The 18618-nt window shown below is 43.3% G+C and overlaps 1 protein-coding gene across 1 annotated transcript; it reads right to left on the reverse strand.

The window, feature by feature from the left end:
• Positions 1-1932: 1932 nt before the first annotated feature.
• COA7 (cytochrome c oxidase assembly factor 7) lies at positions 1933-17471 on the reverse strand (the record flags this gene model as incomplete). The annotated part of the gene is made up of 3 exons (XM_079696942.1): positions 1933-2381; positions 13215-13355; positions 17366-17471. The coding sequence occupies 3 exons, from the start codon at positions 17469-17471 to the stop codon at positions 1933-1935; spliced, it is 696 nt and encodes a 231-aa protein (XP_079553068.1).
• Between the last annotated feature and the right edge of the window lie 1147 nt (positions 17472-18618).

Genomic DNA, 18618 nt, shown 5'->3' on the forward strand with positions numbered 1-18618 from the left:
TCAGTGACTCTGTATGACAACACCCAAATCTCCAGACTCCCCAGCCTCCTCCTCTCTCTCTGGGACTCCTGATTCCCTTTCTCACAGCCCTGAGCACTATACTGAGATTTTAGTGAGAACACTAATGAGAACACAAACCACTGGTCAATTATGAAACTTCTTCCCCATTACACCATCCAGCTCAAGGCTGGGATGGAGGAAGAATGTTGGATATAGTTGCCTGCTGGCCAGAAGACAGAGTAATGATCTTGTTTGCTGAGACCAGAGTGTGAAAACCCATTTTCAAACCTTACCTCAAAGGTTGCAAAGAAGTGAGAAACTCAACCATGCTGGCTCTTATCAACCTATTCCTTCTCATAGCAACCTGGATATGAAATGGCCTTGGACCCTGCTGGACAAGATATTATTATTATTTGCATTTTAAAAAATTAATTAATTTATTTTATTTTTGGCTGCGTTGGGTCTTCGTTGCTGCGCGTGGGCTTTCTCTAGTTGCAGCGAGCAGGGGCTACTCTTCGTTGTGGTGCACGGGCTTCTCATTGCGGTGGCTTCTCTTGCTGCGGAGCACGGGCTTCAGTAGTTGTGGCACACGGGCTTAGCTGCTCCGCGGCACGTGGGATCTTCCAGGACCAGGGCTCGAACCTGTGTCCCCTACACTGGCAGGTGGATTCTTAACCACTGTCCCACCAGGGAAGTCCCTGTTTCCACCTTCTGGCTTTTGTGAATGCTGCTATGAACATGGGTGTACAAATACTTCTTGGAGACCCTGCTATCAATTCTTTTGGATATATACCCAAAAGTAGAATTACTAGACCATATGGTAATTCTATGTTTAATTTTTTGAGGAATCGCCATATTGTTTTCCATAGTGGCTGCACCATTTTACATTCCCACCAACAATGTATAAGGCTTTCAATTTCTCCACATCCTCTCCAATACACGTTGCAAAACTGAAAGCCCGAAAACATTGTGATGACAGAAATAATGATCATGTCATCAGCAGGCAAATAACAAGCTCGCCCCCTAGTGTCAAGTAAGGAAGATAACAGAAAAAGCAAACATTCTTAAAAGGCACAACCACCACAAAGAATATAATCTCTACCTTACCAAGAATCTGGAGCGAATACTAATAACACAAACTACTAATCAATCAAAATAGTTTATTCACAGGGACAATTAAAAAGGTTCAGTTCTGAGGGACAAAACGTATCACCAACACTTGCATACAAATCCCTAGCTGAGGTTACCTTATGAGCTGTGCCAGATGAGTAGCCTGGGGATGTTAATTTTTAACGTGTGAATGTCTCCACTAAAGGAAAGCTTATGTTGTATCCTCTTTAGCAACCCAGAAGCATAATGGCCTTTAACTGTTACGTCACACGTAACTCCCAATCTCTGAATTTGCCGAAAGATCTGACTCTAAAAGAAAAAAGGAAGCCCACACCAATGATTAAGTCAGAGGGTGGCAGTCATGACTATTTAACTGTTCTTAGCTCCTTAAACCCGCTATTATGTAAATCAAGATACTTTCTGATTTTTTAAGCCCTCCCAACTAAAATAATGATAATGATGATGATGTCTGATTCTTTCAGGCCCTGTGGCTGCTAATTTTTCCAACTCCCTGCTCTGTCTCTCCTGCCCACCCCTCCAATCTCTATGGCTCACTGGTTTGCTGTTTTTCACAGAGCTGCAAGAGTTTGAGAACCCAAATCCCATAAATGTGGATCACACCAGATAAAGGAATACTGATTGAAATACACATTTCAGACTACATCCCCGTAGGTGACACTCTGGGGCAATGGGTTTATACAATCAGAGTTACTGATATTAAATCCCAAGTCTTTCTGCTCCAGCAGGTCGACCTCCAAGGGCTGCATCAGAAATAGGAGGTGCCAGCCTCAAGCTGACTGTTGACTAGGAGGGTGGGCCACACTACCCAAACGTTAAAGGCTGTACGTTTTTCTGCTGCTCTTTGTGCAGCTGCCGGGCCCGATTTTTTAGCTCTTCAGCCTTAGCTTCGTCCTTATCGACACCATCCCCCAGCTTGTACATGCGGCTGGCATTGGCACAGGCCCAGACATGGCCTAGGTCACAGGCTTTCATTGAGTATTTGCATGCCAGGCCCATGTCCTTGGGAAAGCTGGGGGCGCCCTGCAGGAACATGGTACTGAGGTTGAAGCAGCTAGAGGCATAGCTGCCATCACAGGCCCTTGTGTAGTAGTCTCTGGCCCTCTCCAGATCGGGCTGGCCATCCTCATTGACCTGTCCATCATGTGCCAGGAGACCAACGTTGTGGCATGCCTCCAAGGACTTCTTTCCCGGCTTCTCACATGCCATCAGAAAGCAGCTGGAGGCAGCTTTCAGATCCTGGGTTAGTCCACCTGGGAGGAAGGAAAAAAAAGTCAACCTGAGCCAGGGCAGAACCTTAATGTCTCAGGCCAAAGTCAGGGAGCAATTCCTGAATATAGTTTATATACTTTGAGCTAAGGCAGCATGAAAAGAAGATGTCCTGGTATACTGCACAGACTTTCCAGCTTTTTTAGCCATGGAATCTTCTGTTCAAATGGTATCTTGTAAGGAAGCTTAAACAGGTAAAAAGGGTAAAATGATAATATCTACCTCTGGGGGTAACAGCAAGATCATAGCATCTTATAAGCACTTCATTAAACACTTAATTTTAATATATACTGAATGTGTATTATTTGCCAATTAATATGCTAGGTTCTAAGGAACAGATACTGTCCCTGCCTTTGTGAATCCTGTGGTCTAATGAGACAGACATTAAACAAGCACACAAGTAAATGTATGATTATAAGTGTGACAAGCATATGGAGAAAAAGTACAGAATGCTATGAGAATGTATCAGGGCTCTGAACTAGGAGGCAAGGTCAAGGAAAGCTTCCCCAGGGACTTCCCTGGTGGCGCAGTGGTTAAGAATCTGCCTGCCAATGCAGGGGACACGGGTTCGAGCCCTGGTCTGGGAAGATCCCACATGCCTGAGAGCAACTAAGCCCGTGTGCCACAACTACTGAGCCTGTGCTCTAGAGCCCACGAGCCACAACTACTGAGCCCATGTGCTGCAACTACTGAAGCCCGCGTGCCTAGAGCCCGTGCTCCGCAACAAGAGAAGCCACTGCAATGAGAAGCCCGCGCACCGCAACGAAGAGTAGCCCCCGCTCGCCACAACTAGAGAAAGCCCACGTGCAGCAACGAAGACCCAACACAGCCAAAAATAAAATAAAATAAAATTTAATTTAAAAAAAGGAAAGCTTCCCCAAAGAAGGGACATTTGAGCTGTGATATAATGGAAAAAAGAAAATAAAATATGTAGTGCAAAAAAAAAAAAAAAAAAAAAAAGAAAAGAAAAAGGCAAAGAAAATTGTTCCAGGCAGCAGGAATAGGATACAAAGAGAAAAGGAGCCCATGTGGCTAGAACCCAGAAATCGCTAAGGAAGGGAGGCTGGAGAGGCAGGGGCCAGATCATGGAGTGTCTGATGGGTCTCCTTAAGGACCTTGCACTTAATCCTAGGAGCAATGGGAAACTGCTAATGGATCATTTTAAGGAGAGGTGGTGACAGGGCTCACTTTTTCCTTTGTTTTGTTTTTTAATGGAACATTTCAAATCTCCATTCTCAAAAAGAGAAACATTTTAAGTATCTCAACGTTTAGTTTTTAAAGTCACTCCAAACATACCACCTAGAAATAACCATCATTATCATTAAGAGGACACCATTCCAGTCATCTTTATAGCATGTGTTCGAATTAAATGTTGGCTGGCTGAATGGACAGCTAGACAGAAGTAGAGCTGACCCTTGAATGATATGGGGGTTAGGGGTGCCCACTCTCCACACAGCCAAAAATCCAAGAATAACTTAAGAATCAGCCCTCCCTAAATGTGGCTCCTCCACATTGGCAGACTCAACCAACAGAGGATTGTGTAGTACTACTGTAGTATTAATTATTGAAAAAAAATCTACCTGTAAGTGGACCTGCATAGTTCAAACCCATGTTGTTCAAGGATCAGGTGTATTCTGAAAAACTGGATTACACATGCTACTTGTAAATAAAAAATTTAACTTTGATTTTACTTGTATTTATCGTTAAGACAACCAAACTGAAGTGAAACTGAAGAAACTGCTAACTTCAAATGAATATTTCAACAGAGAAATTTCCTAAATGAGCCTCTAGAGTTATAGATTATTAAAAGGTTAGCATCACTGCTTTGTTTTTTAACCAAATTTCAGACAGTATTAACTCATGAGGATGTTGTCACCTCACACTTCTCCCTACCTCTCTTGCCCTGCCTTCTATTTTTTGTTAGATATGTTATTTCAACTTCGGGAGACACAGAGCACAGTGGTTACCAAAGCCTGGGCTCTGTAGCCAGAAAACCTAGGCACCAGTTCTGGCTCCATTACTTGCTGGCAATGTGACCTTAGACAAGTTACTTAAACTCTACAAAGCCTCAGTTTTCCTCATCTGTAAAATAAGGACAATAGTATCTACTTCATATTCTGGAAGCTTAAATGTGTCATTACAGAGAGCCTAGTACATAATAAGTGCTCAGTAAATGCTGTAGCATTTTTATGTCATAAAGGTTTATATTATTTACATTCTATTCCGTAACTCTAATTAGCCCAACATTCATTCTAAATGCGATTCTGCTCATCACCAGTCTTTTCATCAGAGCTCCTCCATTTCTGAATTATTTCTCTTGATTCACCTACTTACTGGTTATCAGATAGATTTTTCTAGAAAAGCATATAGATTCTACAGCCTCTGAGTTCTTTCAGTTTTGAGAATGCATTCTTGCCACCTTTCTATTTAAACAGTATATAATTAGGTCTTGCTTTTATATCCAGCCTGGTAAATCTATGCCTTTTACTGGAGTGTTTACTTAGATTTAATGCAATTCTTGACATAGCTGGGTTTAAGTCTACAACCTTATTTCTTTCCCATTTGTCCCAAATGTTTTTGTTCCTTTTTTCCCTTTCTTACAATTCTTTTGAATTGTATATTTCTAATAGTCCATTTCATTCTCATCATTGGCTTTTCAGTAATACTTCTTTTATCAGTGGTTTACCTAGTGAAAATACTATGTATACTTAATCACAATCTACCAAGAATTAATATTACAGCACTTCACATATAATGTAAGAACCTTACAATAATACACTTTCATTTACCACATTTCTATCCTTTGTACTACTGCTGTCATGTTTTACTTCTAAATATATTACTTGTTTGACTTCTATATAGTGTAAGCCCCATAACACATAACTATTATTTTTGCTTCAGTTTTTTAAAGACATTAAGAAATGAGGAAAAAATTCTTACATTTACATGTATATTCCAGTGTGCTTTCTTCTTTTGTATGGATCCTAGTGTCCACCTTTTTATCATTTTCCTTCTACCCAAACAACTTTTCTTGTAGTGTAGGTCTGCCAGTGACTCATTCACTCAGCTTTTGTTTATCTGAAAATGAATTTATTTTATTTCATTTATTTATTTATTTATCTTTTTGGCTGTGCCACGCAGCTTGTGGGATTTAGTTCCCTGACCGGGGATTGAACCTGGGCCCTCGGCAGTGAGAGCGTGGAGTCCTAACCCTTGGACTGCCAGGGAATTCCCCATCTTCATTAAAAAAAATATTTTCAATAAAGTAGAATTCAAGTTTGACAGTTTTTTTCTTTCAGCATTTAAAAGATGTTCTTTTGTCTTCTGGCTTACATTACTTCTGATGAGAAGTCAGTGATTATTCTCACCAATGTTCCCCTCAATGTGTCTTTTTCTCTGACTGCTTTTAAGATTTTCTCTTTACCTTTGGCTTTCAGCAAATGGTAATAATGTGTCTAGGTATGATTTCATTGGTTATCCTGTTTGGATCCACTAAGCTTCATGGATCTGTGGAGTGACATTTTTCATCAAATTTGGAAATTTTATACTGTTATTTCTTCAAATACTTTTTTCTGCCCCAATCTCTTCTCTTTCTGGACTCCAATACACGTTATGTTAGATTAAGGGATAGTGAACCCCACAGGTTGAGGCTCTGTGTTGTTGTTGTTTTGCTTTTTCTCTCTCAGTGCTTCAGTTTACATAACATCTTCAATCCTGTCTTCAAGTTCACCGATCTTTCAAATTCACTGATTATTTCCTTCTGATATGTCCAATTTGCTATTAAGCCTGTCCAGTGAATTTTTCATTTCAAATATTACGTTTTTCAATTGCAGGATTTCATTTGGTTCTTTTTAATAGTTTCAATTTCTGTGATGAGATTTCCCATCTGTTCATTGTGTCCATCTTTTATTTAAACCCTTTAATAAATTTATTTTCCTTGTTTAAAAATATTTGACTGCTAATTCCAACATCCCTGTCACATCTGGGTCTGTTTCTATTGACTGCTTTTTTTCTGTTTAGCAATTTCTTACTTTATGCTGGACATTGTAGATGCTACTTTGTTCACTCTGGTTTTGTTGTATTCATTTAAAAACTGTTATACTCTGGTTTCTCTTCAGATCACATGAATCTTTCACCTTTTACTAAAGACTGTTGAGTTTTGTTCTCACAAGTAACTAATTCACTGGTGAATCAGCCTGATCCTTTTGAGGCTTGTTTCTAAGTTTTGGAACCTTTCTGCAGTCTGTATTCAATGAGGTCTCTCCTCTCTGGCTTGTGGAATTCAAACAACTCCCAACACTGTGAAACCTCTGGAGTCTCTTTTCAGTTCACACCTCCCCAGTAGCTTTTCACTGCAAGGTCTCTCAGAGTTTCCTCCTATGCATGTGCAGCTTAACACTGAGCCAAAGACTTAAGAGCACCCCTATGTGGCTATCTGGAGCTCCTTCTCTGTGTAGCTCCTTCTTCTCTGGTATCCTGTCCTGCAAACTCTGGCAGCCTCAGTGGCCAGAAACTCTGACCTCTGCCTCATCAGTTCAGCAAGACTATCATACTCTACTTGGCTTCCACCTCTTTGTGCCTAGTCTGAAAAGTACCTCCAGGCAAAAAGCCAAAGCAATCATTCATGGGGCTCATCCTGTGTGTTTCCCTTTTCTCAGGGATCACTGTACTGCACTGTCCATTTTCCAATATCTGAAAGTAGTTGCTTCATATATTTTATTGAATCCATGGTTTATATCCTTATAAAAGTTCATTTTAGTTGCCTTATGGAAAGATTAGATACCTGCATTAATGAAGCAGGAGAGGAAGGTGGCTTGGATAAATATGGTAGCAGGAAAGGGAGAGACAGGACAGATCTGAAACATATTTTAGAGCTAAACTGGTCACAAGCTACTAGGTAGGGAGAGATACCACTTGCTAAACTGGAAGACAACAGGGGTGCAATATTTGGGGGAAAAGGAAAACAATTAAGAATTCTATATTGGATTTGTTAAGTTTGCAATGCCTGTAAGAACTCCAAGTCAAATTTTCCAGTAAACAGTCAACTATATGCAGTCTGGAGTGGTTTTGCCTAGAGATAAATGTTTGTTTGCAATATCATCACTAACTTATTCATTGCCACATCCTAGAGACCACCACTATTAATTTTTGGTGTATTTCCTCCTACTACCTTTTCAATGTAGTTTGGTCTTGTTTTTACATGTTGTAATCATGTGTTTGTTCTTCACTCCCCATTAGAAACCCATCTTCATATGTTTTATTAAGAATATTTCATCAAAGAGATATATCAGAGTTACTTTCCACTTCCTTTCATAAGACATTTAAATGGTTTCACAAAAATAGTTCAAAGCTGATTTCACTGATGAAAACACCTGGGCAAAATATTGCTTGGGTCACTCTAAGTGTCCAACCAATCCAAGGTAACTTCTGCAGCAACCAACACAAACCAGACCTGTTCACACTGATAGAATATTTTACAATTTAACAAAGCAGTCACATGTGAGTTCATTTGATGCTCAGAAAAATCCTATGAATAAGGTGTGAGCTGACCTTATTACTCCAATTTTGTCATTGAGGTATTTGTAGCTCAGGGAAGGAAAATACCTTGCCTGATACCACACTGTCAATTAGTGCTCAGGATGAAAAGTGACCTCCCACTCTTCCCCCTGCCCCAAGCTAACCTTGATAAAAGGAGAGTTATTAACCAGTCTTTGTCAAGAAAGGACACTGGGTGTGTTTTCAGAACAGAGGGCAAATTCTTAGGCTCAGAACTAGGCAGGGGGGTCAACAGTATTGGCTTCTAGACAGGGCAGGGCCCAAGGTCTCCTAATTAACAATCCAAAAGAGTCTGAGTAGCAAAGATCAGCTAATGGGATCTCCTGTGAGGACACCTGACCTCGAGGAAATTACTTAACAATGTCAGCTTAACAGAGGATTAAGTATTATTCTCTAAACACTCTGTGTTCTTTCACCTGCTTACCTGCTCTCTATTCTGAAGAGAAGACATAACTCTATTCTACCTCCAGCAGATAAAACCTGCTCTGTCCTTTAAGAACCAGTTTCAATGCCTCCTCCTCTCAGCAGCCCCTGATGATGACATGCTCCCAGAACTGAACCCCCAAAGTACTTTACATGTCTCTCTATAAAGATACTTATCGGGGCTTCCCTGGTGGCGCAGTGGTTGAGAGTCCGCCTGCCGATGCGGGGGACGCGGGTTCGTGCCCCGGCCTGGGAAGATCCCACATGCTGCAGAGCTGCTGGGCCCGTGGGCCGTGGCCACTGGGCCTGCGTGTCCGGAGACTGTGCTCCGCGGCAGGAGAGGCCGCAGCGGTGAGACGCCCACGTACCGCAAAAAACAACAACAACAACAACAAAAAGATACTTACCAAGCTCTCCCAGGTTAACAGGTATTAGTATAAATACTTCTTCCCTGGGGAGGGGGTGAAAAAAAAAACATTTCTTCCCCCACACTGGTCCATCTTTGCTTCACTGTACAGAGTAAATACTAAAAATCTGCTCAACAAAGGAGCACTTAAGGAAGAAAAAAGTCTCAGTGCACAATCATTAATCATACAAGTTTGTCAAAGAGAAGGGAAAATAATTTCACAACCTCCACAACCTCTTTTGTTCTCCTTAATTCAATAAGAAACTCAAAGTCTCTGTGGAAAATGTAGTAAAATATGATACAAAGACAAAAGGAACCCAAAACTTTATCAAGACACAAATTCAGAGACTAAACAGCTAGGAACATTTTTATTTTTGCACAGTGTTATATAGCTGAGCTCACATCAAACGTAATTTTGTGTTCAGCTTTCTTCACTGAACATTGTATCATAAACCTTTCCTGATGTCAACAAAAATTATTTAAAAACATTATTTTTTTTTTCACATCTTTATTGGAGTATAATTGCTTTACAATGTTGTGTTGGTTTCTGCTGTACAACAGTGAATCAGCTATACATATACATATATCCCCATATCCCCTCCCTCTTGAGCCTCCCTCCCACTCTCCCTATCCCACTCCTCTAGGTCGTCACAAACCATCAAGTTGATCTCCTTGTGCTATGCAGCAGCTTCCCACTAGCCATTTATTTTACATTTGGTTGTGTACATATGTCAATGCTACTCTCTCACTTCATCCCAGCTTCCCCTTCCCCACCGTGTCCTCAAGTCCGTTCTCTACGTCTGCATCTTTATTCCTGTCCTGCCACTAGGTTCACCAGTACCACTTTTTAGATTCCATATATACGTGTAGCATACGGTATTTCTTTTGCTCTGACTTACTTCACTCTGTATGACAGATTCTGCGTCCATCCACTCACTGCAAATAACTCGGTTTCATTCCTTTTTATGGCTGAGTAATATTCCATTGTATGTATGTGCCATATCTTCTTTATCCATTCATCTGCTGATGGACATTTTGGTTGCTTCCATGTCCTGGCTGTTGTAAACAGTGCTGCAATGAACATCATGGTACATGTCTCTCTCTTTTTTTTTTTTTTGAGGTACATGGGCCTCTCACTGTTGTGGCCTCTCCCATTGCGGAGCACAGGCTCCGGACGTGCAGGCTCAGCGGCCATGGCTCACAGGCCTAGCCACTCCGCGGCATGTGGGATCCTCCCGGACCAGGGCACAAGCCCATGTCCCCTGCATCGGCAGGCGGACTCTCAACCACTGCGCCACCAGGGAAGCCCACGTGTCTTTTTGAATTATGGTTTTCTCAGGGTATATGCCCAGTAGTGGGATTGCTGGGTCATATGGTAGTTCTATGTTTAGTTTTTTAAGGAACCTCCATACTGTTCTCCATAGTGGCTGTACCAATTCACATTCCCACCAGCAGTGCAAGAGTGTTCCCTTTTCTCCACACCCTCTCCAGCATTTATTGTTTCTAGATTTTTGGATGATGGCCATTCTGACCAGTGTGAGGTGATACCTCATTGTGGTTTTGATTTGCATTTCTCTAATGATTAGTGATGTTGAGCATTCTTTCATGTGTTGTTGGCAATCTGTATATCTTCTTTGGAGAAATGTCTATTTAGGCCTTCTGCCCATTTTTGGATTGGATTGTTTGTTTTTTTTGATATTGAGCTGCATGAGCTGCTTGTATATTTTGGAGATTAATCCTTTGCGGTCGTTTTGTTTGCAAATATTTTCTCCCATTCTGAGGGTTGTCTTTTCGTCTTGTTTATGGTTTCCTTTGCTGTGCAAAAACTTTTAACTATCATTAGGTCCTCTTTGTTTATTTTTGCTTTTATTTCTCTTACTCTAGGAGGTGGGTCAAAAAGGATCTCGCTGTGATTTATGTCAATAAGAGTGTTCTGCTTATGTAGAAACATTATTTATTTATTAAATAAATAAATAAATTTATTTATTTTTGGCTGCATTGGGTCATTGCTGCACACGGGCTTTCTCTAGTTGTGGCGAGCAGGGGCTACTCTTTGTTGCAGTGCGTGGGCTTCTCAACGCGGTGGCTTCTCTTGTTGCGGAGCACAGACTCTAGGCGTGCGGGTTCAGTAGTTGTGGCACGCAGGCTCAGCAGTTGTGGCTTGCAGGCTCTAGAGCACAGGCTCAGTAGTTGTGGTGCACAGGCTTAGTTGCTCCGCGGCATGTGGGATCTTCCCAGACCAGGGCTCGAACCTGTGTCCTCTGCATCGGCAGGCAGATTCTTAACCACTGTGCCATGAGCAAAGTCCCAAAACATTATTTTTTAATGGGTTAAATAACATTCCAGCTGGGGGAGTAACATTATTTATTTAACTAAACTGCTAGTGTTGGCACATAGATTTTTTTTTTTTTTTTTGGCGGTACGCGGGCCTCTCACTGTTGTGGCCTCTCCCATTGCGGAGCACAGGCTCCAGATGCGCAGGCTCAGCGGCCATGGCTCACGGGCCCAGCCAAACTGCGGCATGTGGGATCTTCCCGGACCGGGGCATGAACCCGTGTCCCCTGCATCGGCAGGCAGACTCCCAACCACTGCGCCACCAGAGAAGCCCAGATTTTTTTTTTTAAATAATTAACATAATGCAGTTATATATTACTTATAAATTATAAATTAATGAAAATAAAATTCTGCCAGATAGATAATGCTGGGGTGAGAATCTTTGCATATAATCTTTATTTGCATTTCCAGTTATTTCCTTAGGAAAAAATACTAGGAGAGTTACTAGGCCAAAGAAATGCTCCTCTGCTCAAACAAGGGAACCTGATATTCCTATTAATGCTAAACTTTCTTCAACTTTGAGACTACCACAGACCCCATGTCCCATGTGAAGGGAGAAATAGCCCACACAGCTCCAGAGATTTAAAAAGACATCCTCTTCATCAAACTTTCACTGAACATCCTTCTAACCAGGCTTCACTGGGTACTGGGAACAAGGGATCATCCTCAAGAAGCTCATGATCTAGTGAGCAAAAAAAGAATTGCCTGTCTAAAGTCATATTCCCTATTTGTGGTGGTTTTAAAATATGCCCATAAATTCTTTTTTTGTTAAATTTATTTAATTCATTTATTTAAATAAATTTATTTTTGGCTGCGTTGGGTCTTCGTTGCTGTGCGTGGGCTTTCTCTAGTTGTGGTGGTGAGTGGGGGCTACTCTTCATTGTGGTGTGCAGGCCTCTCATTGCGGTGGCTTCTCTTGTTGTGGAACATGGGATCTAGGTGTGTGGGCTTCAGTAGTTGTGGCATGCAGGTTCAGTAGTTGTAGCTCACAGGCTCTAGAGCACAGGCTCAGCAGTTGTGGAGCAAGGCTTAGTTTGCTCCACAGCATGTGGGATCTTCCTGGACCAGGGCTTGAACCCGTGTCCCCTGCATTGGCTGGCGGATTCTTAACCACTGCGCCACCAGGGAAGTCCCAGCCCATAAATTCTTGATATTCCTTCCTTCAACAGGTGGAATTTAAGTTTTCTCCAATTAGTGTAAGCTAAACTTACTGACTCATTTCTAATAAACAGAGTAGAATAGAAATGAAAAGTGTGTGACTTCCAAGGGTATAGTATAAAAGACACTGTGGATTCCATCTTGCTCCCTCTTTGGATCACTCACTCTGGAGGAAGCCAGATGCCATGTCACCAGGACATACAAGTAGCCCATGAAGAGATCCATGTGACAAGGAACTGAGGTCTCCTGACAACAGCTGGCAAGGAACAGAAGCTTTCACCAACAGCCATGTGAGTGAGCCAGCTTAGGATTGGAAACTCTGGTTCCAGTCAAACCTTCAAAGGACTACAGCCCTGGCTCCCTGGCTAATGTCTTGACTGCAACCTCACTGAGAGACCCTGAGGCACACAGCTCAGCCACTCCCAAATTCCTGACCCACAGAAACTATGTGAAATGATAGATTTGTTGGAATAATTTGTTATTTAGCAATAGATACCTTAAACACTACTGAATACCAACTGCATTTAGGTCATGAGGAGAAAAGCAGATGGAAAGGAATTAATTATTGGTCCCCTCTTCTGTGCCAGGCACATGCTGATGCCTTTACCTACATTACCTTATTTAATCCTCACAACAACCCTATGAAGCAAGTACTATTTTTTTCTCCGTTTTACAGGTGATACAACTGATGCACAGAGTTAATGTGACCGGCTCAAGGTCCCACTACTTGCAAACAGCATTCCTTAAGGTCTGCCTGACTTGAAAGGCTGCGCTCGTCCCTCCAACACTTTGCTAAACTCTTGACTCCAAATTTTCCTACAACATGCTTCCCCAATGCCTGTGAGGACCCTTCTGTAAAGAGGGCTCAGTATGAGTCTCAGGATGTGATGTCAGCACTACCATCAATGATAAGGACCAAAGAAAGCAGGCCCCTCCTTACCTTTCCCAGTCACATAATAGGCCCCCAGTTTGTAGCAGCTATCACTGTGTTTGTTCTCTTCACAGTTGAACTTCAACACCTTGGCAGCCTCATCAAAATTCTTCTGGATCCCTTCCAAATAGTCCACCAGCCGATAGCAACCTGTGAGGAAAGGGCAAAAGCTGCTGTTCAAGTCTAGGGCAGTGGGGAGGGTCCAGGTGTGGCAGGCCAGAGGTGCCTTTTACTTAGGACCAGCCTCTCTCCTAAAGGTGACCTCGCCACAAAGAGCGCAGGTAGTGTTCAGCCACTCCTACAAATGGCACTGTCCGCCCTCAGCCTAGGACCGAGCAATGTACAGACTGGGAAGACCTTGGCCCCGCACTGGCTCCACCACTCACCAGCCCTCTGTTCCCTGTCAGCAAGGCCCAAAGACGCACTGGCTTCCATAATGAAACTTTGCTAGCTTTGGGACTTCTCAGGAAGTTCAGCAGTAAAACACTGAGAACCATCAGGGTCCATGGGCTAGTCTTCATAGCTGCAAGAAAGGGATGCTTTGATGACTATACCTTAAGCCTTGGCCAAGCTGAGTACATTAAGAAGAGAGTCGAAATGGCAGCTACCAAAGGAGTTGGAAGTAGACTCTCTCTCCTTGGCAGTCTCTAGTCCCAGCCAGCCTCTCCTTAACATCTCTCTCCTCTGTCCCTTTTTTTCATCCACAATAACACCCATCCCATCTCTTGTTCATTTTCATTCAACAAATATTTGAGCATCTATCTGCATCAATGTACAAGACACTGCTTTAGTTGCTGGGAATACAGTCACTTGCCTGCCTAAAAATTACATTGTGGAGGAGGAAGTACAATAAATAAGTAAATAGGTTAGCAAGATGCATTCAAACCTTAATAAACAAATATGACTGAACTAAAACAGGACGATAAGATAGTTCGTTGTGCACGTTGGGGGAATGGTTAACATAGACTGGGCGATCAGGGAGGGCTTTACTGGGGACTTCGATGTGTAAGCTGAGATGTGAATAACGTGAATGAACTAGCTATTTAAAGACAATGAAATGGGAAGGAGGCAGAAAGTCTCAGGCACAAGGAACAATAAATAAAAAGACCCAAAAGAGGGAATAAGCTTGGCACAAATAAGGTATAATGTGGCTGGATCCAGGAAGAAAGAGGCGGGAAGTGAGGAGAAGGCAGGGACCAATCACAGGGCCTTGTAGAAGATAGGAAGAAACTGGGATTTTACTCCCAGTCAAAGGCAAACCACTGGAGGGTTTTAAGAAGGGAAGCAATATGATTCGATTTGCATTTTTAAAAGGTCATTCTAATATATATGTTTGTATGGGTCTGGATGAATATGGAGGAAGTTAAGTGTGAAGGGACATACTCCAACACTGATAATAACAAAAATGTGTTATTTTGTCATTTAAAAAACTAATAAACATTTAAAATAACAAAATAAAAATTTAAATATCAGTCTGTGAGTTGAGAATAGATTTTAAGGGAGTGACGGTGCAAATGGAGAGCCAAGTTAGAAGGCTATTTCAGTAATCCAGGTGAGAAATGATGATTTTGAAGACTAATACAGAAGTAGCTATAGTAACTACAGCCTCCTCTCGGGCTCTCCTTCTAAAGTGCCGCAGCCTGCCCTTCTTATATGCCCACCCTCCCCTACTTCACTGCTCCGTACATCTCCAGAGTACAAAAGCATGTATGGCTCTCCACTGCCTACAGAATAAAGTCTAAATGCCTTTCCGTAGCATTCAAGATCTGACACACTCCATAAACAAGACGAAAAGACAACCCTCAGAATGGGAGAAAATATTTGCAAATGAAGCAACTGACAAAGGATTAATCTCCAAAATTTACAAGCAGCTCATGCAGCTGAATATCAAAAAAACAAACAACCCAATCCAAAAATGAGCATAAGACCTAAACTGACATTTCTCCAAAGAAGATATACAGATTGCCAACAAACACATGAAAGAATGCTCAACATCACTAATCATTAGAGAAATGCAAATCAAAACTACAATGAGGTATCACCTCACACCAGTCAGAATGGCCATCATCCAAAAATCTAGAAACAGTAAATGCTGGAGAGGGTGTGGAGAAAAGGGAACCCTCTTGCGCTGTTGGTGGGAATGTAAATTGATGCAGCCACTATGGAGAACAGTACGGAGGTTCCTTAAAAAACTAAAAATAGAACTACTGTATGACCCAGCAATCCCACTACTGGGCATATACCCTGAGAAAACCATAATTCAAAAACAATCATGTACCACAATGTTCATAGCAGCTCTATTTACAATAGCCAGGACATGGAAGCAACTTAAGTATCCATCGACAGATGAATGGACAAAGAAGATGTGGCACATATATACAATGGAATATTACTCAGCCATAAAAAAGAAATGAAATTGAGTTATTTGTAGTGAGGTGGATGGACCTAGAGTCTGTCATACAGAGTGAAGTAAGTCAGAAAGAGAAAAACAAATACCGTATGCTAACACATGTATATGGAATCTAAGAAAAAAAAATGGTTCTGAAGAACCTAGGGGCAGGACAGGAATAAAGACACAGATGTAAAGAATGGACTTGAGGACATGGGGAGGGGGAAGGGTAAGCTGGGACGAAGTGAGAGACTGGCATGGACTTATATACACTACCAAATGTAAAATAGGGGCTTCCCTGGTGGCGCAGTGGTTGAGAGTCCGCCTGCCGATGCAGGGGACACGGGTTCGTGCCCCGGTCCAGGAAGATCCCACATGCCGCGGAGTGGCTGGGCCCGTGAGCCGTGGCCGCTGGGCCTGCGCGTCCGGAGCCTGTGCTCCGCAACGGGAGAGGCCACGACAGTGAGAGGCCCGCGTACCGCAAAAAAAAAAAAAAAAAAAGTAAAATAGCTAGCGGGAAGCAGCCGCATAGCACAGGGAGATCAGCTGGGTGATTTGTGACCACCTAGAGGGGTGGGATAGGGAGGGTGGGAGGGAGACGCAAGGGGGAGGAGATTTGGGGATATATGTATATGTATAGCTGATTCATTTTGTTATAATGCAGAAACTAACACACCATTGTAAAGCAATTACACTCCAATAAAGATGTTAAAAAAAAAAAAAGGTCTGACACACTGTGGCCCAGGGTCCCCATCAATCCTATTTCTGACTACATTCTGACTTCAACCTTTCAAAAGAGCATTTTCTTCTCTTCCTCTGCTCCATTTTATCAACACTACTTGCCTATCCCTCCTGACCTCTTCCAGAAGTCTTCCCCAGCCATTCTGCTCCTCGGTGACTCCAACTCCTGTGAAATCTCCCTACACTCAGGGCATAGACCAGCCCTCAAAGAACAACACTGGGTTCTTTTTAAGCCATCTTACACTGCAGAGCAACTCTGTGTAGTTGGTCAGCTTCAAGCTAGACTGCAAGCTATTTGAAGGTGGGGCCAGTGCCATTTTTTCCCTCCCTTTATAAAAATGAAGTAAGAAGAAAACCACCCAAAGGTACTGGCTGCTCTGGGTGGTGGCCCCTTCTGGACATCACCATCCACCCACACACTTAAGTCAACTCAATGTTCCCAGAACACACGGGGCACATTCACGCCTCAGAGCCTTTTCACTAGCTGTTACCTCTGCCTGGCATGATTCTCCCTTACCTTCTTCAACACTGTTCAAATGCCACTCTCCCAATGATTCTCCCTGACGTCTCAATTTCAAATTGCCCCCCTGAACTCCTGATACCTCTCAGTCAGTTCTTCTTCCCATTGCACTTACTACCTTCTAACACACTATCTCATTTATTTTCTTATGTTTATTGTCCAATACCCCCACTAGAATGTAAGCTCCACGAGGACAGGACGTTTTATCAGTTCACTGATGTAGCCCCAGTCCCTCTACTCCAAACGCCCGCGCGCTTCTCTTCCCTTCCAGCCCGGCCTCCAGGCTCGGTGCCGGTAGAGTAAGCCCCGGCGGCGAGTCCCGCAAGTCACGTGGAACCCATCCCGCCCCTCCCCAACACACAAAGAGCCGTCCGCGTCCTACAGACCCCGCATGTCCGGCCCGCGGCCCCTTCCAGATCCTCTCAGAGGTCGCTCGCGTGACCCGTCCAGCCCCCCGCCCCTGCGCACCGAGCCCTCACGTGTCCTTAAGGCCGTGCAGGCGGCGCTCACCGTCCGGGTCCTTCTCGCGGTAGCACTGGTAGTTGCACTCCACCTCCATGTTCTCCAGAAAGGACTTCACCTGCTCCTCGTCCTGGAAGTCCACCACGCCCGCCATCGCTCTTGCTCGCCCAGCCAAAATCACCCAGCCAGTCTGCCCCTGGCCACGCCGCTCGCCCCCGCGCCCCACGGTCACGTGAGCCGGCGGAGGGGCGGGGCCTGGGAGGGGCGTGCCGCCGAGGTCCGCGGTCAACCGGGCGCCCGGAAGGCACCGTTCCCGGATCCTACGCTCTGCTCTGTCCTCATGCTATTAGTCTTTGGCCGTCCCATCTTTCCCTCTGGTCAGTCCACTCCTGAAAGTGGTAGCAGTCTTTCTGCAGCACTTTGTCCCAGCCTTGTGGTCTTAATGCTTCTCTGCCTGCATTTATTCCATTCATTCGTTAATTCGGTGTTCCCTAAGCGCCCCTGTGTGCGTCACCAAGTGCTTGGTTTTAGTAATACAACAGCTAGGAAGTATGGTCCCTGCCTTTAAAGAGCTTGCAGTTTAGTAGGAAGGCATTTGTTTATTCATTCAGCAAGTATTTTGAGCACCTACTATGTGCCAGGTGTAGCTAGACAAACCAGTGTTCATAAGTCTGTACAAGTGCAATGAAAAATCTGGTTCATCTCTGCTTTCCTCCCAGACGTACCCCGTGCCTCCAACATGAATGACCTAAGGAATGAATGGCTATGGAAGATGATAACTGGAACACAGTAGCTGTACTGGTTGCAGTAATAATACTGTTATAATAGCTAATGCTTAAACAGTGCTGAACTTTGTTCCAGATTCTATTCTAAGAGCTTTATACTAATTCTCATGGCACTCATTGTGACCCTATGGGGTAGGAATTATTGTTATCCCCATTCCCCCAATGAGGAAACTGAGGTACAGAGAGGTTAACTTGTCCAAGGAAGTGAGAGAGTTGTGCTGTAAATCTTTTTAAAATAAAAGAATGAGGTACAAGAGGAACATGTCAAAGACATGGGAAAGAGGAGAGGAACTTCAGCTGGTTTTTGCGTTTTCTCCTGCTCAGAATCATTGGTTCCATAGAGCCTAGACTGAAAGCTCTCCAAAGACAGTCAGTTCCTATTCATCTTTGAGTCCCAGCCATTCCTCCTCTAGAGCCCTCAGTGGAGCTCAATCCATGGTTTCCCATCACCTATAGCAATGCTTCCCAAATGGATTCATTATTAACCTATCCCTAACGGCATCAGAGAGTGGACTA

This window comes from Hyperoodon ampullatus, assembly GCF_949752795.1.
Source record: "Hyperoodon ampullatus genome assembly, chromosome: 2".
Taxonomy (NCBI): Eukaryota; Metazoa; Chordata; class Mammalia; order Artiodactyla; family Ziphiidae; genus Hyperoodon; species Hyperoodon ampullatus.